This window comes from Dama dama, chromosome 15 (genome assembly GCF_033118175.1).
Source record: "Dama dama isolate Ldn47 chromosome 15, ASM3311817v1, whole genome shotgun sequence".
Lineage (NCBI taxonomy): Eukaryota > Metazoa > Chordata > Mammalia > Artiodactyla > Cervidae > Dama > Dama dama.
The window spans coordinates 56230978-56255431 of NC_083695.1; the positions used below are offsets into that span (position 1 = coordinate 56230978).

General features: G+C 41.2%; 1 protein-coding gene across 9 annotated transcripts in view; it reads left to right on the forward strand.

Moving 5' to 3' along the window:
• PAPSS2 (3'-phosphoadenosine 5'-phosphosulfate synthase 2) overlaps positions 1 to 24454 on the forward strand; it is an 81747-nt gene that overhangs the window by 51293 nt on the left and 6000 nt on the right. For 5 of the 9 annotated variants that reach the window (XM_061162109.1, XM_061162112.1, XM_061162111.1 and 2 more), the window contains 7 exons: positions 1795 to 2030; positions 3690 to 3808; positions 3935 to 4048; positions 6026 to 6137; positions 9308 to 9322; positions 13205 to 13410; positions 24072 to 24207. In XM_061162109.1, coding sequence (XP_061018092.1) covers positions 1795 to 2030; positions 3690 to 3808; positions 3935 to 4048; positions 6026 to 6137; positions 9308 to 9322; positions 13205 to 13410; positions 24072 to 24207 — 938 coding nt within the window. Of the gene's footprint in view, positions 1 to 1794; positions 2031 to 3025; positions 3165 to 3689; positions 3809 to 3934; positions 4049 to 6025; positions 6138 to 9307; positions 9323 to 13204; positions 13411 to 24071; positions 24208 to 24454 lie in introns of all 9 variants that reach the window. The other 4 variants (XR_009696102.1, XM_061162108.1, XM_061162106.1 and 1 more) reach the window with 2 other exon arrangements.

Below are 24454 nucleotides of genomic sequence, written 5' to 3' on the forward strand. Positions count from 1 at the left end.
GATCTGTTTCCCCAGGTTCCCTCTGAGAGGGGTGTTGTGCAGCAGTGGATAAAACAGCTACACTCCAGACGTTTCCCTCTTGCAATGTGTTTGCCTTCATGGGACGTTTTGCCTTCATGTGTTCATTTAAATTTTGAATCAAAACATATATACAGGGACTTCCCTAGTGGTCCAGTGGCTAAGACGTCATGCTCCCAGTGCAAGGGGCCTGGGTTCCTCTCCTGGTCAGGGAGCTAGATCTCACATGCCGCAAGTGAGTTCTCATGCCACAGCTAAAGGAAGATTGAAGATCACAAGTGCCGCAAGTAAGACCTGGCACAGCCAAATAAGTAATACATATTTTTAAAAAAACCATATACACTGAGTCCATTTTTCCTAATTTGAAACACCCTTGAAAAGAAAAAAAAAAAAGAACTGGTAGATGAAGAGAAAAACAAAATCTCAAAAGTATACTTCCCCCATCTTTTCTTACTTTCAAAAAAAGTCTTGTCCTCATTTATTGTTTATTCTCATATTACAGATGTTGGATACTGACCAGGCAAATCGGGAGAAACCAGATTCTTCAAATCTAGGGAACTGAAGTTGGGCCTCAGCTTCACCTACATTAGTTGTGTGGTTTTGGATCAAGCTCGCTAAGCCTCTTATTTGTAAAATAAGAATGAAGATAGTGCCTCCTCATAGAGATATAGGTAGAACTGAATGAAATAAAGCATGTATGTGCTTAGCAGAGGTCCTGGTCCCTAGAAAAACTCTCAGTAAATATAACTGGTGTTACTTCAATGTATTAAAATAAATATTCCAATGATCTATATTCATACAGTTAACTGTGTTTGGAAATTTCTACTATTTCTCTCATTTTCTGATACAAAAGAGTGTACCAGAGATTCAGGAATCTCATTTCTCCTGTCCTACAACTGGACATGTTCTAAGGGGAATTTATCACATTGCGTGCTAAGTCGCTTCAGTAGTGTTGCACTCTTTGCAACCCTGTGAACGGTAGCCCACCAGGTTCCTCTGTCCATGGGATTCTCCAGGCGATAATTCTGGAGTGAGTTACCATGTCCTCCTCCAGGGGCGGGGACAGGGAAGGAGGGGCAGGACGGACTGGGGGTATGGCTTAGGTGATCAGCTGACCCTCTTAGCAGTGCTGTGTGCGGGGATCATGCCGCAGTACCCTGCTTTTGCTCCCAGGCACCTCAGAAATGACACTTGGCTTGTGGGGTTTTTATATCTTTTTGCTTATAATTTGCTCCAACTGTGCCAGGGTGTAGTTATTTTGAGTCTCTTATAGTTTCTTTATATCTGTTGCTCCAGGAGACCTTTGTTCAGGTGCAAGCACTCTAGTAAAGTGTCCCAGGTCCCAGCCTGTCTCAAAAGCAGAACCCCTGGGGACTGTATGGAGCCTGCCAAGGTCTCCCTATTGACAAACCTCTTCTGCTTTGAAAGGCTGCTGCTGCTGCTGCTAAGTCGCTTCAGTCGTGTCCAACTCTGTGCGACCCCATAGACGGCAGCCCACCAGGCTCCTCCGTCCCTGGGATTCTCCAGTCAAGAACACTGGAGTGGGTATAATCCTAATAAAGGACAGATAGTCATTTCAAGATTTGAAAGAAATACTAGTACTTAACTTTCAGTAAATTTCACTTTTTCTAGATTTGAATGGTTTGAATTCGAGGTCAATCAAATGATTGTCATGAGGGTTTTAATTACTCTTGAATTAGGTAAAACTTAGAATCAATCACAATTTATCATCTTAAACAGAGCCATCTCCAGTCTTGTCTTGACTGTTCTCAACAGGTCTCTCTGGTGCTGGAAAAACAACCATCAGTTTTGCTCTGGAAGAGTATCTCGTCTCCCATGCCATCCCTTGCTACTCCCTCGACGGGGACAACGTCCGTCGTGGCCTCAACAAAAACCTTGGATTCTCTCCTTGGGACAGAGAGGAAAATATCCGCCGGATTGCAGAGGTGGCCAAGCTGTTTGCCGACGCTGGTCTGGTCTGCATTACCAGCTTCATTTCTCCTTTTGCAAAGGTAAAATGACTTGGCAACATGCACGATTCCCACACACAGCTCCAGAGCTCTCCAAATGCCAGGATGAGGAGCTGGCAGAGGGGAACGACTGAGCAAAGTCACACTTTGTTTCCCCCACCTTCTCTCATCGCTCACTTGCTCCCTCATTTCCTCTCTTTAATATTGATTATATAAAGAGAGTCCCTTCATTTCCAGATGCCAGGGCACCAGTTGACATAAACCCTTCCACTTTCACAATGGTAAGTACACCTGTCCAGAGTTGAAAGGAAGAAAAAGTTAAACAAGAAAACTCCTAAAGCTCAGTAATTTTTATTTCTCCAAAAAGTTAGAGGGCTTGCCTGACTAAAGAAAACAGCAGTTCATTGACAAGGCATCAGGTTTTGTGTGTTTAATGTTGCAATCAACGAGGTGGAGTGTGTGCTCTTGTTTTAAAGCACAAAATTGCTTGGAGATACAAATAAGATACAATGACTTTGAACACATCCTTCCAATGAAATACTGTCCTGCTGCCAGCCCTGTCTTTTAGTTGGGATTCTTTTCCGTGGTTGTTTTTTTTTTTTTTTTTTCTCTTTTTCTTTTTAAAGTCCGTGGGAGAGTTGTTTACTAGAGTGAAACTTCTCTAAAGGGCTAATTTCCTGCCACCTATGCACAGCTCAAACCCTAGTGTTATCTTAAGGCCATGGAAGACCAGAGTACAGTGTTTGTGATGAATTTCATTGTGAAACCTCTTCTTACTTTCTTTTTTTACTATTCACTTATTTGGCTACGTCAGGTCTTAGTTGTCCCACGCGGTATCTTTGTTGTAATATGTGGACTTCTCTAGTTGTGGTGTGTGGGCTCTCTAGCTGTGGCGCTTAGTAGTTGAAGCATATGGGATCTTAGTTCCCCAGCCAGGGGTCAAACCTGTGTCCCCTGCATTGGAATGCTAATTCTTAGCCTTTGGAACACCAGGAAAGTCCCTCTTCTCACGTTCTTAAGCTGTAATTTTTTCCCAGGATCGTGAGAATGCCCGCAAAATCCATGAATCAGCAGGACTGCCCTTCTTTGAGATCTTTGTAGATGCGCCTCTAAACATTTGTGAAAGGAGAGACGTAAAAGGCCTCTACAAACGGGCCCGAGCTGGGGAGATCAAAGGTAAGACGGCCAGCTCAGTAGCCCTTTGCCCCTTACTTATGCCACCAATTCATATGTCTGTCCCCAGAAATCTGTCTGAGGTTTCAAAGACTGTTTTCCAAAACTACATATAGCACACACTTTTTTATTAAACCGTAGGATCTTCAATGTCTCCATGGGCTCATGAAAATGTGGGCTTGTATTTTTTGAGAACTGTCACCCCAGCCATAAGCAATCAAGTTCAGAGAACTACAACAGATGTATGTATGTGACTGTGTGTGTAGGAGGAATCTTTCAGAATTTTCTTCCCCCTTGTCTTCCTTTTCCATTCTAATTAACTGCAGAGGGCTTGGGTTCAGGTTTTGTTGAAAACACAGGTGTAAATGTTCTTACCTATGGCTGGAGGTCAAGAAAGGCTGTTTGACCTTTTCTGTTTTAATCTGAACACAATGGTTGAAAACATTTATTCCAACACGTGCAATGTCTTATTGAGTCAAAACATTGTTCTGTTGGTGCAGATGTTACTTTCAGCCTTCTACTTTGCAGGGTTTACGGGTATTGATTCTGATTATGAAAAACCTGAAACTCCTGAGCTCGTGCTTAAAACCAATTTGTCCTCCGTGAGCGACTGTGTACAGCAGGTGGTAGAGCTTCTACAGGAGCAGGTGGGTGGACTGAACTTTAAAAAAAAATAATAATGATTTTACAAAGTCATGAGAGATCATCTATTTACTGAAGTGTCCTTTATATAGTTTTCATTCCAACTGATTACCAAGTCTGCTTCCTTTCAGAACATTGTACCCCACACTGTAGTCAAAGGCATCCACGAACTCTTTGTACCAGAAAACAAACTCGACCAAGTCCGAGCTGAGGCCGAAGCACTCCCTTCGTTATCGATTACCAAGGTAAGAGGATGCAAACTGGCTGACAGAAAATTTGACTTAATATCAGTCATTATAATCCATTTACAGTTACCCTCAACAATAAGGTAGGTATGCATAAGGAAAATTCAATTCCTATAAAGAAAACAGTTGCTATCACCAACTTTTTTTTTTTTTTTTTACTGCTTTTCCAAGAATATCTCTCACCAAGAGGTGCTACAAAGCAGCTGATCAATTTTGTGTTCAGGAAGATAACTTCTATACTTGCAGAGGACAGTTTCATATAGTTGTTGTTATACTTTCAGTTTAGCCAACATACAGGCATTGTGTGCTAAGTCGCTTCAGTCGTGTCCAACTCTTTGTGACCCTCTGACTATAGCCCGCCAGGCTCCTCTGTCCATGGGATTCTCCAGGCAAGAATACTGGAGTGGGTTGCCATTTTTACTCCTGGGGATCTTTCTGACCCAGGGATTGAACCAGTGTCTCTTGTGTCTCCTGCATTAGCAGGTGAGTTCTTTACCACTAGCGTCACATGGGAAGCACTGGGCAGTAATTATTTGTTGACAGTTTCTAAGAAAATAGTTTGTCCAGAATATAAGTGTTTCTTGGACCACTGAGAAGGAGTTTTACTAAAACAAAAAGTAACCCTAATCTAAAGTGATATGAATGCCGTGATCTTTTTCTACACTGCGCATTCCACTTTTCCTTTATCAGGGAGAGTCCAGTCTAAGTTGAGGGAGTTTTAGTTACATGGATTCACCACCTGGACGATGTTAAGATGCAACCCCAGAAAACAGCCCTGAGAATACCTTGGCCTCTTTAGGGCTTCCCAGCGCTAGTGGTAAAGAACCCGCCTGCCAGTGCAGGAGACAAAAGGGACATGGGTTTGATCCTTGGGTTGGGAAGATCCGCTAGAAGAGGAAATGGCAACCCGCCTCAGTATTCTTGCCTGGAGAATCCCATGGACATAGGAACCTCGTGGACTACAGTCCACCAGGAGTTGGATATGACTGAAGCAACTTAGCATGCACGCTCTGTAGATTACGGTTAGTTGGTTCATACAAGGTGATCAAGTCTTCATTGGTAACCTTTTGGTATCCTTAAAACCCTGGACATTTTTATGAGGCAGAGTACATTGGGAACGTGCTTCAGCTCATGAACACCCCAAGCTGTAGTAATTCATGACAAATTTATAAACAGAGCTCCCTGACTCTACACAATAAATTTTGAGTTCTCCAATGCTTCAGGCAGATGAGAAACACATAATTATAATTGTGGAATTTGAGTTCCAATAACAGAATGGCCTGCAAGGTACAGAGGAACTTCAGAGAATCTAATGATTAATTCTTTTGATCCTAGGGATGACAGGGAAAATTTCAAAGCAATGGTCCACAAGCTGGGTTTTATTTTTTTAATTTTTGAGTTGGATTTTAAATGATGAATAGGGTTTTCAGGTAAAGGGGGTTGGGATTGAAACCATGTGTGTGTTCAGACTACACATGGCCTGGCACTGTTGGTGACTAGGCTCCTGGGTGGCGAGTGGTGGCAGGTGAACATTCCTACAGGAGCCCCTAGGGCCAGAGCTAGTATCATGCTAAGAATTTTGGACATTTATCTTAGAGTCAATGGTTTGCCCAGTTCAATCAAATAGCTAGCATATTGGTGAAAACAATGTAGCCAAGCCATAATTATTATGGAATAAAGAATGTACAGTGAATCTTCAACACAGTCGCAAATTGTAAGAATAGATACAGCCCAAAGTGCTTAAAGAAATCATCCCAATTAGGAATCCTTTTGCCACCTTCCCAATAGAAGGTTCTAGACTCACACTTCTCTGGCCCCTAGATCATGAACCAGCATTACATCTGGGAACGCTTAAAACACATAAAACGTTCTGCCTTCATTCTCCTCTCAACTGAGTGAGAACGGACTGCCCTGGGGCCGCATGGCTGGAACACAGAGCTCATGCAAAGGTTCACCTGCTTTTTTTGTGTTTTGCAGCTGGATCTTCAGTGGGTCCAAGTTTTGAGTGAAGGCTGGGCCACTCCCCTCAAAGGTTTTATGAGAGAAAAGGAGTACTTGCAGGTTATACACTTTGGCACCCTGCTAGACGGTATGAGTTTTTGTTTGTTTCTCACTCTTTATCATTAGAAAAATATTTCTCAAAAGTCTTCACAGGAACAAGAAATGCTAATCGTTGGTTTGTAAAACATATTGTGAAAATATGTATTTATGATGTGTACAATTATGTATAAGCTTCCATTTTTAGGATTTTTTTTTTTTTTTTTTTTGGTATCCTCAAAGGATTATTGATTACCAAAAGCTAAGAAACCAAAAAATGAAGGTTTAACTTCCACACAGTCAAGAGGAGGTTAAGTCTTTTCACTTCCACTTGCCCTTTGCTGGCCCTGATATCAGAAGGCAGTGGACAGTGAGAAGCACCACTGCCAGGTGCCTGGACCATCCAGGGGGAGCCAGGGTGAACTCCGCATCACTGCTGACTTGTGGGATGCCTCCCATCCTCCAGCAAACATTACTGCAGTAGCTGCCTTCCTTGGTGCATAAAGTGTGGCTATTCATGTCCATACATGAAATATATTAGGATGACTTCATCCACTAAACTCTGGTAGGGGATTTTAAGGCAGCTTTCTGGGCAGAAGCTGAATGGCTTTTAGAGAACTGTTCTTGTTGAAGCTGGAAGGATGTGTTATTCAGAACACTTCCGGATCCTTCTATGATCATTTCCTTCCTAGAACTGTCTTGACCTTATCGATTAGCATTTATCTATTTCGAGATTTTGGGGTATTATTGACATATGGGGAAGGGATGGTGATAGATGCACACTGAATTTATAATACTGAGCAGGGCTCCAAACCTTTTAGGAAGAAAAATGAGGTGTTCTTTCTTGAGAAAGATGTTTGTGTTCTAGGCTTGTGCCCAGGGAATGGGACATAAAGCAACCCCAGCTGTAGTTAGGCTTCAAACCTCCCCATACTATCCAGAAGTCTCCTTAATTCCTACATAATTAATAAAAATAATTACCAGGGATATAATAGGTAACCCACCTCTGCCTAAGTAGAGGCAGAATATTATAGTGGATAAGAGTGAGCCATGGAGCCAGACTCTGGGTTCATTTGCCAGTGATTAGCTATGAAGTTGGAGCACATTACTTAAACACCCTGGGCCTCAGTTTTCTCATCTGTAAAATGGGGATGTTAATAAAAGTACCTACCTCATTGGGACTTAAAAGACTTAACCTTCTCACTGGGATGTTGAGCATTTAAAAGGATACCTTGTCCAATATATTCCATATATTATATTCCATAAAATATCTGCCATATAGTAACACCTCCCCGCCACCCCCATGTACAGTTAAAAGGACATGAAAGTCTTGAACAGACTAAGAGGCTTATCTCTAGTCACATCCGTTTGGAAGTAGCACAGTTAAGATGTTCATCAGCTAGCCAACAAATATTCATTGAGTGTCCTTGGATGTCAGGTTTTATTCTAGCTGCTGGAGATAGATAACGAAGGCAGATATGAGCTTGCTGGGACAGGCAGTGCAGTTCATCTTCTGAACTCTGTGGAGGGGTTTTCCAACCACATTAGTGGTTGTCAAGCTTTTTGTTTTTTTAAGTCATAGCTGTTTCAGTGAAATCTGAAGCCACGTATAGAACAGATGAAAATGGAACTGCTCCTGTAGAAGGGGTGGGCTCAGCCTTTCTCCTACCCATCAGCAGCCCTGGGGGCATTTTCTAATAGCATAAGGCAGTTGAAACACTCTGTCCTCTACCATACCATGGTAGTCTCATGGAAGAGCTTGGCTCAATGGATTTTGAACTGAGGGAAAAGTGAAGTCCCTCAGTCGTGTCCGACTCTTTGCCACCCCATGGACTGTAGCCTACCAGGCTCCTTCCTTCTCCAGGGGATCTTCCCAACCCAGGGATCGAACCCGGGTCTCCCACATTACAGGCAGACACTTTACCATCTGAGCCACCAAAGAAGCCATTGGACTGAGTAGACAGGGTTAAATTTAAAAAATAATGTATCTCTATATCAGAAGGTTGGGCAAGATATTATTATATGGATATCATTTCATTTTACCAGTTTATGAAAGTTTGAGTCATCACCATTGAAAATTTGAAATAACTTTTGTAGTCACAGATGTGGCCATTTTCATCCACCATTAAACAGTTGCACATCTTGATCACCTAACAGTCTGCAAATAAGGTTTCTATTCTGACTCTGTCTCCCCAAACTATTTTTTGGTTTAATTTTCTCAAATGTTCACAATTTCTCCCATAGTTAAAAAAAAATTAGTTTGGTATAAAAAAAAATTAGTTCAGTGTATTCAGTCCAAAAGCAAAATAAAAAATCACTTTTTAGTGTTTTGATGATTATATGAGTTACTCCTTATATTATTCAAGGATCTATTTTCATGTCAGTGTATTATTATCACTTTATTTCTCACTGGATATATAGTTTCGAGGTTGTCACAGATTCTCCAATGATAAATGTCACATCTAAATTTACAAATGGAACCTTAAGCTTGTATTCTTACCTGGTGGCATCCAAGTAGGGTTAAGACATGGCAGCCTTGTGTGACCTGATCATTTAATGGCAAGTCTTCTGTGGCTTTGACACTCTAAGGCAGGGCTTGAGAGCTTTCCTACATATTGCCAGCATTTATTCAGCACATAAAGTGTTCTGACCCTGGTGCTTGACATTGGACATCACATTTAATCTGGATTAACACCACTGTGAAGGTGTTTTGTCCATATGAGAGAATAGTATTGGAAAGGTTAAATAACTCACTTGAAGCCTGGATTCAAATCCAAGTTATCCTGGTTCTATATCTGCACTTTTTCTACTGGACATACTTTCATGTCCTCCAAACATCTGGAATTCTAGGATGTTCTAGAGCAGCTTGCCTCCACACCTCCCAAAGGGTGGTAGTAGTTATAACATCACTTATTTATAAGAGGCAACTTCTTGCTGAAGTTGGAGGGGCTTTTGACATATAATTATTTAAAAACATAATCATTTAAACAATACTTTTGGACTGTATTGGTTAGTATTCAATACAAATTCTATTTTCTCCAGCTTTTTGCTGTCTTATATTCTCTATTTTTAGAAATGGCTGTAGCAAAAATCTCAGTAATTTGTATGTTGTATGTATAAAGTTTCATAATAGGAATTTATTCTTCAACATTGTTGCTTTACTATTATTTTGATGGAAAGTTGAAAACAATATTTTTCTTAACTGTGTTTGTATTTCTCTAGGCATGTTCCTTCCTGGTATGTACTTTAACTTCCTAAGTAGTTAAATTATTATAATTAGATGTGTTATATTAACTAGAAATGGTAAGGACATAACTTAAAAAAAAAATCTAAATGAAACAGTTGGAATTGCTAACAGTTCATGATCCAACCAGTTATAAGAGAATAATACTGCCTTCTGTTGATAGGAGTCCAAGTAACAGGAAATTTCTGGATCAGATGTAGCTGTTGTTTATAATGTATTCAGCTGACAAAAGTAAAGTTGTTTCTAAATTTTTATCACATATTTTGTTCTTGAGATTTAAAAAATTTATTATCCTTTCTGCTAATTACTTCTACTGAGTGTTTGTCCTCATTTAGTTTCACAAATCTGGAATTATTTTCCCATTGCATTTATAAAACATTTTTAATTGATGAAAGATAAGTCAGTTTTAGATGCAATTTAAAGTGGATGCACCTGGTTGGATTGTGGATGATTGTACTTCATTTGTTTGTGATAAGTGATTATGCATGAATTTAATTTCAAGCTATGATGATTGATAGTTATAAAACTGGGAATAAATACATACCCACTGTGATTGTAAATGTCTGTGCTGTGCCAGAAGAGAAAGGTAAAAATCTGAAGATATCATTTATCTTGAGTATTATTTTCATCACTGTTGTTTTTCCTTGAAAAAAGATTAGTCAATAAAAAGTATTTTAGTTTTTGCCTAGAAACTGTCCAAATGATAAGCATATCTGCAAGGTTAAAACAAGAGGCTTGACAATTATTTAAAGCAAAAGCAAAATTATTCAATTAAACATGAAGTAAGTGCTGGACTAACTATAGCTAAAAAACCACAATACTCTTTTTCACGGTGAGTTATACCACAGTAAAATAATCAGGGTGGTTCCCACCAGAGTTGAAGCACATCATGGAAAAGGGCTGGAAGCCCGAGTCAATGTCTAAAGCTATAGAGGATATTTCAGCACAGAGTTAAATGGTAGGATAATTTTATGTGTTATCAATGGAAAAGTTGATTAAGCTAGGGAAACAACAGTAGATTTTTTACCTGTGTGGAGTTGTAGCCACAGGTGTATGAGATCAGTTGGCATTTTTCCTTGGTAGAACTCCCTTCCACAACATCCCACACATTAGCTGTCTTGACAACCCATCAGGGAGTGCTGTGTCCTTGGTTGGGATTTTCAATCAAGGCCAAGATGAAGGTGGATCAGAGGCTACTCCAGGCTGGAATCTAGTGGATCAGACGAGGCAATGGCTACAGAAGTGTGGAGCATTCTTTGGAATTCAACCCAGAATCTTTGCTGGAAGGCAGCGCTGCAAGCATGTTGCAGGCAAAGCTGGGCTTCGTCTAGCATCCTGCCAACCTTTGGCTCTGCATCCTGTTTTACTTTATTTTAGTCAAGCTACTCTTCATAAGCAGTGTGGTCAGTAATCCACAATCCACAGAAAGCATGATTTCTAATGAGATCATCAGCATCCTCGAAGGTGTGTTTCTTTGCAGGCCTCCTCTTTTTATCAACTATACTATGTGGTGGGCTTAATGGTCTTTTGTCATAAATTAATAGAGTGCTCACAGTATGGCTCTTCCCAGTAACCCAGGGATTACAGAGAAGGTGAGTGACACAGTAAATAGGAGATTACTTGGCTTAGAGTTTAGTGCTCTCGGGAGAGGGCTTGCTCGGACTGCTTTTATTGTCTCTGAACTTTGAAACAGAGGAGTTGTTTGAGTGACCAAAATCATTTCTTTCTGTGCACAGTTGTCTTCCTTGTTTAGAAGGCTCCCAGAGCAGATTGCAGGATTTTATGATGGACAGAATTTCTTTATTACCGGAAGTTACCATCTATATCTGGTGACATTCCTTATGTCCTAGTAACTTTCAGAGAGTATTTTAAATGTGCAAAGTGATATGCCTGCAAACTTTTGTTTCATAGCTAGCAGGAGAGTATTATGTCCCAAGGGGATAGAATTCAGACCTCAGATCTTTATCAGAGATGGTCTAAAATTGGATTTTGACAGGTAGATTTACAAGACTTCATTAATCTGTGGTACATTGCCTCCAATCCATAAGTAACAGTATTTGCTTCCTGTTTTGAATTCCTGAGTTTGTAATGGGAAAGAACACATCTTACTCCATATCTCCATATTTGATCTGTTTCTTTAACTTTTGTATTCTATTGCTTTTTTCTTTAATGTATTTATTTTAGTTGGAGGCTAATTACTTTACAATATTGTAGTGGTTTTTGCCATACATTGATATGAATCAGCCATGGGTTTACATGTGTTCCCCATCCTGATCCCCCCTCCCACCTCCCTCCCCATCCCATCCTTCAGGGTCATCCCAGTGCACCAGCCCCGAGCACTTGTCTCATGCATCCAACCTGTACTGGTGATCTGTTTCACATATGATAATATACATGTTTCAATGCTATTCTCTCAGATCATCCCACCCTCGCCTTCTCCCACAGAGTCCAAAAGACTGTTCTATACATCTGTGTCTCTTTTTCTGTCTTGCATATAGGGTTATTGTTACCATCTCTCTAAATTCCATGTGTGTGTGTGTATATATATATACATATGTGTGTGTGTGTGTGTGTGTGTGTGTGTGTATATATATATATATATATGTATTGCTTTTTTTCCAAGTTAATCAATAAGAGGATGTTGCCCATAAGCTTACATTATACATAATGCCCCATCTCTGGAAACCCTGCTCACATGAAATACCTTTGTTTAGCTAAAATACCTTTGTTTAGCTGAAATACCTTTGTTTAGCTAAAATACCTTTGTTTAGCTTACAGGAAACGTCCTGACTAGGCCCACCTGAGAATGGCTGCTTTGAGGAAGATATTAACATCTCCCCTCAGGAGTCTGACTGGCATTAGAAAATGTTTGCCTTTATCCCCTCCCCTTTGGGTATTAAAAAAAGCCTGAATTCAGGAAAGATGGTTCTTTTGGATGCACACGGGTCTACCAACTTCCTGGTCTACTGACTTCCCAAAGAAATTTGCTGTTCCTTGCCCCAACAACTCATTTCTCATAGACTGGTCTGAGGAGCAGTGAGCAGTCAAGCTTAAACTGGTAACAAGTTGAATGTTTTCTTTACTCACCTTTCTTTTGTTCCCCTCTGAGTCTTGAACTTGGCTGCTGCTGCAACACCCCCCAAATTGCCCAAATATTCTTTAGTGTTATACCCTTAATTCTGTGCCCCCATTTTCTCACTGTAAGTACAACAGAAAGTCTGACATACTTGCTGGAGTGTTGGGGCACCATTACAAAAGGGGGGAAACAGCTGTGTAATCTCTCTTATGTTCTCTGGCTTCATTAAGGAATCACAGTCATCCCTTCCCATCTTCAGGGGGTTGGTTCCAGGATCCAGTGCATATACCAAACTTTGTGCATGCTCTAGCCCCATGGTCCAGCCTTTGTATCTGTGGATTCCTCATCCACGATTCAACCAAAGGTGGATCCTGTATAAGCCTTGCTATCTGCAAGGTGGTTAATCTGCAGGTGCAGGACTCACAGAGACGCCGGGCATTGCCTTTATTTGGTCTAATTGGATTTTTAAAGACTAAGCAACCTAGTGTGTGGAAGTCAGGACGGAACTTTCCAAAGGGAACTCAGAAGGGAGACAATCCCTCCTGGGCCTCCGAGTCACTTACTGAAGCCATCTCCACAAATTGAAACAGCCCTCTTTTCACAAACGCTCCATCTCTTGCTTTGAGAAGCCTCTTCTCAAAGGATTGATCACAGATTCTAGAAAAACTAGTGCAGCAGCACAGCTATGTTAGAGTTGGGTCTTGATTCCTCTTGCAGGAAATGGCACACATGGGCGCCCCCTTTAAAGGAGCACATGCCTCGTACCCCACATTTACACATCACATGGCTCTTTCCACAGATGGAGTGATCAACATGAGCATCCCTATAGTACTGCCCGTCTCTGCAGATGATAAGACACGGCTGGAAGGCTGCAGTGAGTTTGTCTTAACACACGGAGGACGGAGGGTTGCTATCTTACAAGATCCTGAATTCTACGAACATAGAAAAGAAGAACGTTGTTCCCATGTGTGGGGTACAACGTGTGAAAAACACCCCTATATCAAAGTAAGTGGCAAAACCTTCAGAAGGGCTTTCTTTCAACTTGGGGTAAAAAAAAAAAAATTCTTTTTAATTCCTTCATGAAGGACTTAGAAAAACGGGTGAGATGGGAAAATGTGTTTCTAAGGGAGGTCTTGCAAGCTTTGCCTGGGGAGATCTTTTTCGTTAGGGAAAAGAAATGACTTTCTGTTTGAGGGTTGGTCTGAATGGTCTCTTGTGATGGCCAGTCCCCTCAGCTAAATGGGGAACAAGTGGACCGGAGAGATAATTTTGTCTAGCATCCTGGGAAGAGGACCAAAATCATAGCTGTGCTATGCAAAAAACCACAGTCAGAGCTTGCAGCCCTGTTTATCTTGAAATTCACAAGGGAAGTCAATTTCTTCATACAGACTGGATCCAACTGACCTCTGGAAAGAGACTTGGAGTTCATGCTCTGTGGCCATTGTGGGGGAGGAGGGTGGTGGTCAGTGACATTCTTTCAGTAAACAAAAGCACAAATAGCGGCAGTTTCCAGAGGGAAAATGCCACATTTTCATCAGTGTATATTTTTAAGATTGAAAAATGTGTTTATCTGATTAGGATTGTTTTGGCGTCAATCTGCCTAAAGGCAAAATAGACTAAAAGTTTTCAGATTCCTTTACAGCTTCTAACTGTTGGCAGTGATGGGGTGGGATGGCAAGGAGTGGAATTGCTGGATATGGTTCATCTTCCATAAAGAAAAATATGTGAAATTGAATTCAAGAGCCATCCTTCATCCAAGATTAGAGCATTAGAGCTGAAATAAGAAAAGACACATACTAGTGATTTCAGAAAGTTCACAGGAATAAAGAACCATTTGCAACCCAGGAGACTCTAGAAAGCCTTGTGATTAAACAAGGCAGTCCTCTCTCTGGTTCTTTGTTTCTTCATTTATAAAAGGAGTGGACCAGATTCAGAATAACTCCGAGATCCGAGAGGTCTTCCAGTCCCATGACCGCACACAATGGATGTGTGAAGAAACCTGTCCAAATCTGTTAGACAAATCTTTTTTTTTTTGGTTGTGAACTGTTGCAAGGTAGAGAGAGCTTTTTCAAGGCCTTGGTGGAATACAGAGGTCAGTGGGTGAGCAAAGCAGCTTTTCATTTATTGGACACAACTGTTCACCCTGCTGATAGGCTCAGAGCTATCTGAACATTTTCTCTCCAAGGCTGGCCGACAGTCCTTAAAATAACTGGACAACAGCTATTTGAGGAATTATGTTCCAAGCCTTAATTATGCCTTTATTTCATTCCTTCTCATATCATAATCCCATAGGTTTAGGATCTTACCTGCACTCAGTAACCTAAAGAGCAGTGATCTTGCTTCATGCCCGTTCAGATACTTTCACTTTGGGGGCCTAACATTCACATACACATCGTTAGCACTAAAAAGAAAAAAAAAACCTAAAGGATTTCTTAAGCAGTTACTTCTTTTTATCTTGTCTTGCATCAGGTTTTGGCAGTTGGAGGTCAGAATTTCTTAGATGGTGGGGAGAGTGGTGGTGTGATTCATAGCCTTGACAATCTAGTCAGTGACTCAGTACCATTAGATCATAGAGGGACTCTGTCAACATTCCCAGTGAGCTCATGGTGAGAAATGGGCCATGGATCACCCGAGAGAGAGAACCACTCACCTTGTATAAGCGACACGTTGAGTGTTGAAGGTGTGTTTATGGGAAAGGAACTCTCCTCATTGCACATTTTTAATTTTTATTTTTTTCCATTAAGCTTCTTTTAAACATTTTTAATTCCTCTTTATTTTTGCCTGCACTGGGTCTTCAGCTCACAAACTTTCTCTATTCGCAGCGAATGGGGGGCTACTCTCTAGGTGTGGTGCACCAGCTTCTCATTGCGATGGCCTCTCTTGTTGCGGGGCCTGGGCTACAGGTGCATGGGCTCCATAGTTGTACTGCATGAGCTTAGTTTCTCTGAAGCATGTGGGATCTTCCCAGACTGGGGATTGAACCCGTGTCCCCTGCATTGGCAGGTGGATTCTCAACCACTGGACCACCAGGGAAATCCCACTGCAAATCTTTTAGCACCTTGAAATTCACAGTAATTAAACATTTTTATTTTTTAATTTTCAGAACCCCAAACTTTTCCAACAGTAATTCCTTCCAAAAGTATTCATAGGCTTCCTTGTATTTCCATGTGGCCCTGGGAGTTATATTTGCATAGAAAGTGGTCAGTCACCAAGGAGACCATCTGCCTCTGTTACACAACCCCTCACTGCAGTTTACCCTGACCTTCCATCCCAATCCTCCCAACCCTCCCTCTCACTAATATGGAACCACAGATGAGATCATGAGGAAAAGCAGGTGAAACTTGTAAAAGTAATACTTAAAGGAATCCTGTTGTCTTTTATCTGTGGCTCTCAAAGCTTTTCCAAATGGTGATTGTTTCTCTCGACACTCTGCTGAAGCACCTAAGAATCACTATTCCTGTTTTATGATGTAGAGACCAAGAGTGAAGGATAGGAGGGAAGACTTTTATATCCTTTAGCCTTGCAGTGAAGACCATTATCGTTAGTTTGCCCAACAGCATCACCTGTTTAAAAATTACCCATGACCAGAGCCCTCCCCCACAGACTTTGATTTCATTGGCCTGGGCTCAGTTCTGCATGTCAGGGGTTTGAAGCTTCTTGTGATTCTAATGTACTGTGAAGGTTGAGGACCATGGCATTAGATAATTATCCGGAGCTGTTTCTCATGGGGCTCCACCAGGATATATCCTGCAAGCACCTCACATTCAACATGGACAACTCCACCCCAGCCTGGTCCCCCACCTGTGTCCCCCCCCAGTTCCATGAACAGCTCCCCCATCCAAACTGTGGTCTGTGTCCCAATCCTGGATATCATTCTTTTTTTCCTTTAATTTTTTAAGACATAAGATCAACAACATTTGTTTTCCATAATGAATTTTCTGTTTTTAATGTATGTCTTCTGGCATTTTGAAAAAATATATTCCTAACTTTCTGTGTTATTTTCAAAGTATTATTTTTATTTAAGTTGAAGTATAGTTGATTTACAATATTATGGTAGCTTCAGGTGTACATCAAACTGATTCAGTTATATGTGTATATACACATAGACACACACACATACATATATATATATATATCCTTTCTCAGACTCTTTTCCCATATAGCTTATTACAGAGTATGGGGTAGAGTTCCCTGTGTTATACAGCAGGTCCCTGTGATGATCTATATTATATATAGTGGTGTCTATATATTAATCCCAACATCCTACTTTATCTCTCCCACTGTGGTAACCATGTTTGCTTTCTATGTCTATAAACCTGTTTCAAAAGTAAGTTCATGTGTATCATTTTTTAAAGATTCCACATATAAGTGATATATTTGTCTTTCTCTTACTTCACTTACTACAATAATCTTTAGGTTGATCCATGTTGCTGCACATGGCATCATTTCATTTTTTATGGCTGAGTAATATTCCATTGTATATATATACCACACTGGATGTCATTCCTGCTTCTTTCTTCTCCCTTGTCCATTCAATCACCAGTCCTAACAGTTCTGCTTCCAAAGTATTGCTTGAAGTTGTTCTCTTCTGTTCCAACTTGGGCCAGGACACTGAATTTCTTCCCTGTCTCTTTCCCTACTCCCCTCAAATACTTTCTCTATTCTTCAGCTGGAGCAACTGTTCAAGCTTTATTTGGAGCTCATACAGAGATATAACTCTATCTTACTACTCATTACTGCCACCACTGAAAATATCCTTTCATTCATTCTCAGCTGGTCATTGTAGCATCTCTCTCATACTTTTGCATATGCTAGTCCCCCAACCTAGGACACTGTTGCTTCCATTCCTGCCTCCTCACTGTGTTACGCCTTCCCACCCTTAGCTGCTCCTTTCCTTCTTGTGGGCACATCCCCTCTCCCTCTCTAGGTTGTTTCTTTCTCCTCTTCCTCACCTTGCCCTCTTGTTTACCATAGCTTTCTTAGTTCTCATCCGAGTGCTTGGGCTCCTCCTCTTATCCTTTTTACTTTCCTGCTGTCTGTGACTCTGAGCCCGGTTCCTCTTTCACTGTTTCCTAGACTCCCTTGAAGCCTGTTACTCATACCCCTGTGTGTCCAGTTCTGAAGACGGTCTAACTGTGGTCCTACCCCTGCCTTTGGTAGGAGGCTTGGAAAGAAGTGGGGACTTCTGGCCAGAAAGTCCTTGGAAATGGGGCGGAGCCACTGGACCTCCCTTCCTAATAGCTGGACCACAGTTCTGGGATTACATTTGAGAGAGATGCCCTTTGTCCTTCCTGATCCAAGATATGCCAAAAGCTTGGTTTCAGCATCCCTCTCCATATATATTTTTAGGCTGGGTGGTGAATGAAACAGGTTCAGTATTGCCTTCACTAATAGAACAATGTAGGGTGGACCCCTGGCGTCCAGAATGAGTTACTGCATGCCCAAGGATTTGAGGTCTCTCAAAATTTTATTTGTAGTTTAAGCAATGAGGAGAAAGTAAATGTAGAGGTTTGGGTATTTGACAATATTCTTAAGTCATTTTCCTGAGCATGGAATTTAGGAGGCGGGCCATGAGAAAACCAGATCCCTTGCAATCACTCTTTCTCTACTCAGGGTTTCTCAACCACAGCACTATTAACCATGGGGCTGGGTAGTTCTTTGTTGTGGGGCTGTCCTGTTCAACATAGGGTACTTAGTAGCATTCCTGGCCTCTATACACTGGATGCCAATAGGACACCCTTCCACACTCCAGCTATGATGATTAAAATTGTCTTCAGATATTGTCTGATATCACCAGTAGAGGCAAAATCGCCCTCTGTTGAGATCGGTGGATGGCTCTAATCTCCCATTCCCTGAAGAGCTATGAAATGCAAGTCATTGTAAACCCCAACATCTGACCATGACAGGAAATTGAACCAGGTACACCATCACCACCTTGATGTCTTCTGGCTGGGTGTTAAAAATTAATCAGCTTTCTCTCCCTATTTCTTGCCTCTCTCTTTTCTACAAAAAATACAGGCTGACCACACTATCTTTGGACAGTGCAAAAGGCAGTTCTGGAATCTGATCGGGGGAATGGTTGCACAACTATGATGTGGTTGAGGAGTAAGACCTTCTGTAATGTTTGTCTTCATGACTGACAAAAGACATCTGTTCTTAGGTGTGATGTATTGCATTGCAGCATCATTTGGAACATATTTAGTTCAGTTCAGTTCAGTCGCTCAGTTGTGTCTGACTCTTTGCGACCCCATGGACTTTAGCATGCCAGGCTCCCCTGTCCATCACCAACTCCCAGAGTTTACTCAAACTCATGTGCATGAGTTGATGATGCTACCCAACCATCTCATCCTCTGTAGTCCCCTTCTCCTCCAGCCTTCAGTCTTTCCCAGCATCAGGGTCTTTTCCAGTGAGTCAGTTCTTTGCATCAGGTGGCCAAAGTATTGGAGTTTCAGCTTCAGCATCAGTCTTTCCAGTGAATATTCAGGACTGATTTCCTTTAGGATAGACTGGTTGGATCTCCTCGCTGTCCAAGGGACTCTCAAGAGTCTTCTCCAACGCCACAGTTTAAAAGCATCAGTTCTTTGGTGCTCAGCTTTCTTTATAGTCCAACTCTCACATCCATACATGACCACTGGAAAAACCATAGCCTTGACTAGACGGACCTTGCTGACAAAGTAATGTCTCTGTTTTTTAATATGCTGTCTAGGTTGGTCATAACTTTCCTTCCAAGGAGTAAGTGTCTTTTAATTTCATGGCTGCAGTCACCATCTGCAGTGATTTTGGAGCCCAGAAAAATAGTCTGACACTGTTTCTACTGTTTCCCCATCTATTTGCCATGAAGTAATGGGACTGGATGCCATGATCTTTGTTTTCTGAATATTGAGCTTTAAGCCAACTTTTTCACTCTTCTCTTTCACTTTCATCAAGAGGCTCTTTAGTTCTTCTTCACTTTCTGCCATAAGGGTGGTGTCATCTGCATATCTGAGGTTATTGATATTTCTCCCAGCAATCTTGATTCCAGCTTGTGCTTCCTCCAGCCCAGCGTTTCTCATGATGTACTCTGCATATAAGTCAAATAATCAGGGTGACAATATAGAGCCTTGACGTACTCCTTTACCTATTTGGAACCAGTCTGTTCCATGTCCATTTCTAACTGTTGCTTCCTGACCTGCATACAGGTTTCTCAAGAGGCAGGTCAGGTGGTCTGGTATTCCCATCTCTTTCAGAATTTTCCACAGTTTATTGTGATCCACACAGTCAAAGGCTTTGGCATAGTCAATAAAGCAGAAGTAGATGTTTTTCTGGAACTCTCTTGCTTTTTTGATGATCCAGCGGATGTTGGCAATTTGATCTCTGGCTCCTCTGCCTTTTCTAAATCCAGCTTGAACATCTGCAAGTTCATGGTTCATGTATTGCTGAATCCTGGCTTGGAGAATTTTGAGCATTACTTTACTAGCGTGTGAGGTAAGTGGAATTGTTTGAGCATTTGTGCAATAGTTTGAGCATTTTTTGGCATTGCCTTTTCTTGGAATTGGAATGAAAACTGACCTTTTCCAGTCCTGTGGCCCCTGCTGAGTTTTCCAAATTTGCTGACATACTGATGGCAGCACTTTCACAGCATCATCTTTCAGGATTTGAAATAGCTCAACTGGAATTCCATCACCTCCACTAGCTTTGTTCATAGTGATGCTTCCTAAGGCCCACTTGGTTCACATTCCAGGATGTCTGGCTCTAGCTGAGTGTGAGTGATCATACCATCGTGATTATCTGGGTTGTGAAGACCTTTTTTTGTACAGTTCTTCTGTGTATTCTTGCCACCTCTTCTTAGTATCTTCTGCTTCTGCTAGGTCCATACCATTTCTGTCCTTTATTGAGCCCATCTTTGCATGAAATGTTCCCTTGGTATCTCTAATTTTCTTGAAGTGATCTCTAGTCTTTTCCATTCTATTGTTTTCCTCTATTTCTTAGCATTGATTGCTGAGGAAGGCTTTCTTATCTCTCCTTGCTATTCTTTGGAACTCTGCATTCAAATGGGAATATCTTTCCTTTTCTCCTTTGCTTTTCACTTTTCTTCTTTTCACAGCTATTTGTAAGGCCTCCTCAGACAGCCATTTTGCTTTTTTGCATTTCTTTTCCATGGGGATGGTCTTGATCCCTGTCTCCTGTACAGTGTCATGAACCTCCATCCATAGTTCATCAGGCACTCTGTCTATTAGATCTAGTCCCTTAAATCTATTTCTCACTTCCACTGTATAGTCATAAGGGATTTGATTTAGGTCATACCTGAATGGTCTAGTGGTTTTCGCTACTGTCTTCAATTTAAGTCTGAATCTGACAATAAGGAGTTCATGATCTGAGCCACAGTCAGCTCCTGGTCTTGTTTTTGCTGACTGTATAGAGCTTCTCTGTCTTTGGCTGCGAAGAATATAATTAATCTGATTTCACTGTCAACCATCTGTGATGTCCATGTGTAGAGTCTTCTCTTGTGTTGTTGGAAGAGGGTGTTTGCTATGACCAGTTCGTTCTCTTGGCAGAACTCTATTAGCCTTTGCCCTGCTTCATTCCGTACTCCAAGGCCAAATTTGCCTGTTACTCCAGGTGTTTCTTGACTTCCTACTTTTGCATTCCAGTCCCCTATGTTGGCACCTCTTCTTAGTATCTTCTAAGGCATGAATGGCATCTTTTTTGGGTGTTAGTTCTAGAAGGTCTTGTAGGTCTTCTGAACCATTCAACTTCAGCTTCTTTAGCATTACTGGTTGGGGCATAGACTTGGATTATCGTGATATTGAATGGTTTGCCTTGGAAATGAACAGAGATCATTCTGTCATTTTTGAGATTGCATTCAAGTACTGCATTTCAGACTCTCTTGTTGACTATGATGGCTACTCCATTTCTTCTAAGGGATTCCTGCCCACAGTAGTAAATATAATGGTCATCTGAGTTAAATTCACCCATTCCAGTCCATCTTAGTTCACTGATTCCTAGAATGTTGATGTTCACTCTTGCCATCTCCTGTTTGACCACTTCTAATTTGCCTTGATTCATGGAACTAACATTCCACATTCCTATGCAATATTGTTCTTTACAGCATCGAACCTTGCTTCTATCACCAGTCATATCCACAACTAGGTATTGTTTTTGCTTTGGCTCCATCCCTTCATTCTTTCTGGAGTTATTTCTCCACTGATCTCCAGTAGCATATTGGGCACCTACTGATCTGGGGAGTTCCTCTTTCAGTATCCTATCTTTTTGCCTTTTCATACTGTTCATGGGGTTCTCAAGGCAAGAATACTGAAGTGGTTTGCCATTCCCTTCTCCAGTGGACCACATTCTGTCAGACCTCTCCACCATAACCCGGACCCGTTGTCTTGAGTGGCCCCACACGGCATGGCTTAGTTTCATTGAGTTAGACAAGGCTGTGGTCCGTGTGATCAGATTGGCTAGTTGTCTGTGATTGTGGTTTCAGTCTGTCTGCCCTCTGATGCCCTCTCTCAGTGCTACTGTCTTACTTGGGTTTCTCTTACCTTGGACGTGGGGTTTCCCTTCACTGCTGCTCCAGCAAAGCGCAGCCGCTGCTCCTGACCTTGGACGTGGGGTAGCTCCTCTCGGCCACGCTCCCGCACCGTCACAGCCACTGTGCTATTTATCTACCATCTATCTATTTTGGGCTTCCCACGTGGCTCGTTAGTCAAGAATCTGCCTGCCAATGCAGGAGATGCAGGGGACGCAGATTCGATCTGGGTCAGGAAGATTCCCTGGTGGAAATGGCAACCTACTCCTGTATTCTTGCCTGGAAAATCCTATGGACAGAGTAGCCTGGCGGGCTACATACAGGCCATGGAGTTGCAAGAGTCAGATATAACGTATAGAGACTAAACAACAATTCAGTAGTATTAAGCAATTCACCTTGTGAAACAGATCTCCAAAACTTTTTTCATCTTGAAAATCTGAAACTCTGTACCTATTAAATAACAAGTCTCCTTTTCTCTCCCCAGCCCCTGGTATCAACCATTCTATTTTCTATCAATTTGACTAGATACCTCATGTAAGTGGAAAAATACAGTATTTATCCTTTTGTGAATTGCTTTTTCACTTAGCTTAATGTCTTCAAGTTTAATCCATGTTGTAGCCTGTGACAGGATTTCCTTTGCTGTGAAGTCTGAATAATATTCCATCATATGCATGACATTCATGTTTATCATTGGTTCATCTTTTGAGAGAGATCTGGGTTGCATCCACCTTTTAGCTATTGTGAATAGTGCTACTATGAATATGGATGTGCAAATCTCTGTGAGATATTGCTTTTAATTCTTTTGGATATATATCCAGAAATGGGATTATCAGATCATGTGTCAACTGCATTTTTAATTTTTTGAAGAAACTCCATACTGATACACCATTTTATAATCTCACCAACAGTACATGAGGGAGTTCTCCACATCCTTGCCCACCCTTGTTACTTTCTGTTTGTGATAGTAGCCACCCTAATAGGAGTGAGGTTGCATTTCTCCAATAACTAGTGATGTTGGACATCTTTTCATATCCCTGTTGGCCATCTGTACATCATATTTGGGATAAATGTCTGTTCAAGTTCTTTGCTGATTTTTAAATTTGGTTAATTTTTTATATCAACGAAGAATATCCACAGTGATACAAAATGGCTATTCAAGTACTCTTCCCTTTTCCAACCACCTACCTGAAGTTGAATTTTCTTTACCTGTTTCAGCCAAAATTACATATTACCATAGAATAAGTGAAAAAGTAGATATGAGAATCCAGCTGCCTTCTATTAAGTCAGATAATGAAGAGATTTGCAAACATGTAAAACAATGCTACTTTTCACTTATATTTTTGGAAAATATTTTTCACCAAATAATCAAATGTTTATGCTAATATTTAATGACTTTACTATTGTTAGTTTTAGGTCAGTAAATATTTTTAAGAGTTCTCAGTTTGCTTAAAAATAATTTTGTTTTTGGCTGTGCTGCGTCTTCATTGCTGTGTGCAGGCTTTCTCTAGTTGCAGCAAGTGGGGGCTACTCTCTAGTTACAGAGCCAGGCTTCTCATTGCAGTGGCTTCTCTTGTGGTGGTGGAGAAGGAGATGGCAACCCACTCCAGTACTCTTGCCTGGAAAATCCCATGGACGGAGGAGCCTGGTAGGCTACAGTCCACGGGGTCGCAAAGAGTCGGACATGACTGAGCGACTTCACCTCACTTCACGTCTCTTGTTGTGGAGAACAGGCTCTAGGGCTCAATAGTTGCGGCTCATTTGCTCCAGAGCACAGGTGCACGCATGGGCTTGGTTGCTCCAGGGCATGTGGCATCTTCCCCGATCAAGGGTGGAACCCATGTCTTCTGCATTGGTAGGTGGATTCTTTACCACTGGGCTACTGGGGAAGCCCTAAGTGTTCTCACTTTTAATCTCTAAAACAGAAAATAATGATAGATATAATCAGTATTTTTTAAAAAGTTCATTTATCCTCGGTAATTTTTAAGAGTATAAAGGATTTGAGAAATCAAAAAGTTTGATATATACTGTGCTAGAAATGTTGAAGAACTGAAAGCAGTTAGTTCAAGTAGCCCAAGATTGGTTCAGAAGAAGACACTTTCTTAGATAAAATAGAAAACAATATGGATCACTAAGAATTTTAATAAATTCTTTCTAGATGGTGATGGAAAGTGGGGATTGGCTGGTTGGTGGTGACCTTCATGTGCTGGAAAGAATACAGTGGAATGATGGGTTGGACCAATACCGCCTGACACCTCTGGAGCTCAAACAAAAGTGTAAAGAAATGGATGCTGGTATGTAGGCTGACTCTTCTGCATTTGTTAATACTCCTAACCATCCTCTGCTTACAGAATTAAGGATATCAGGAAACAGCATGTTTATAGGTTTGAAAAGTTGAAAACCTTTGTCTATTGATATGTCTATTGATATGGAAATCATAAAGCTTAAAGCTTCCAATCATAAAGATATGGAAAGCTTATAAAGTTGAACTACTAAAATATTATGCAGCTATTAAAAAAAATACACACTGACAAAGATATC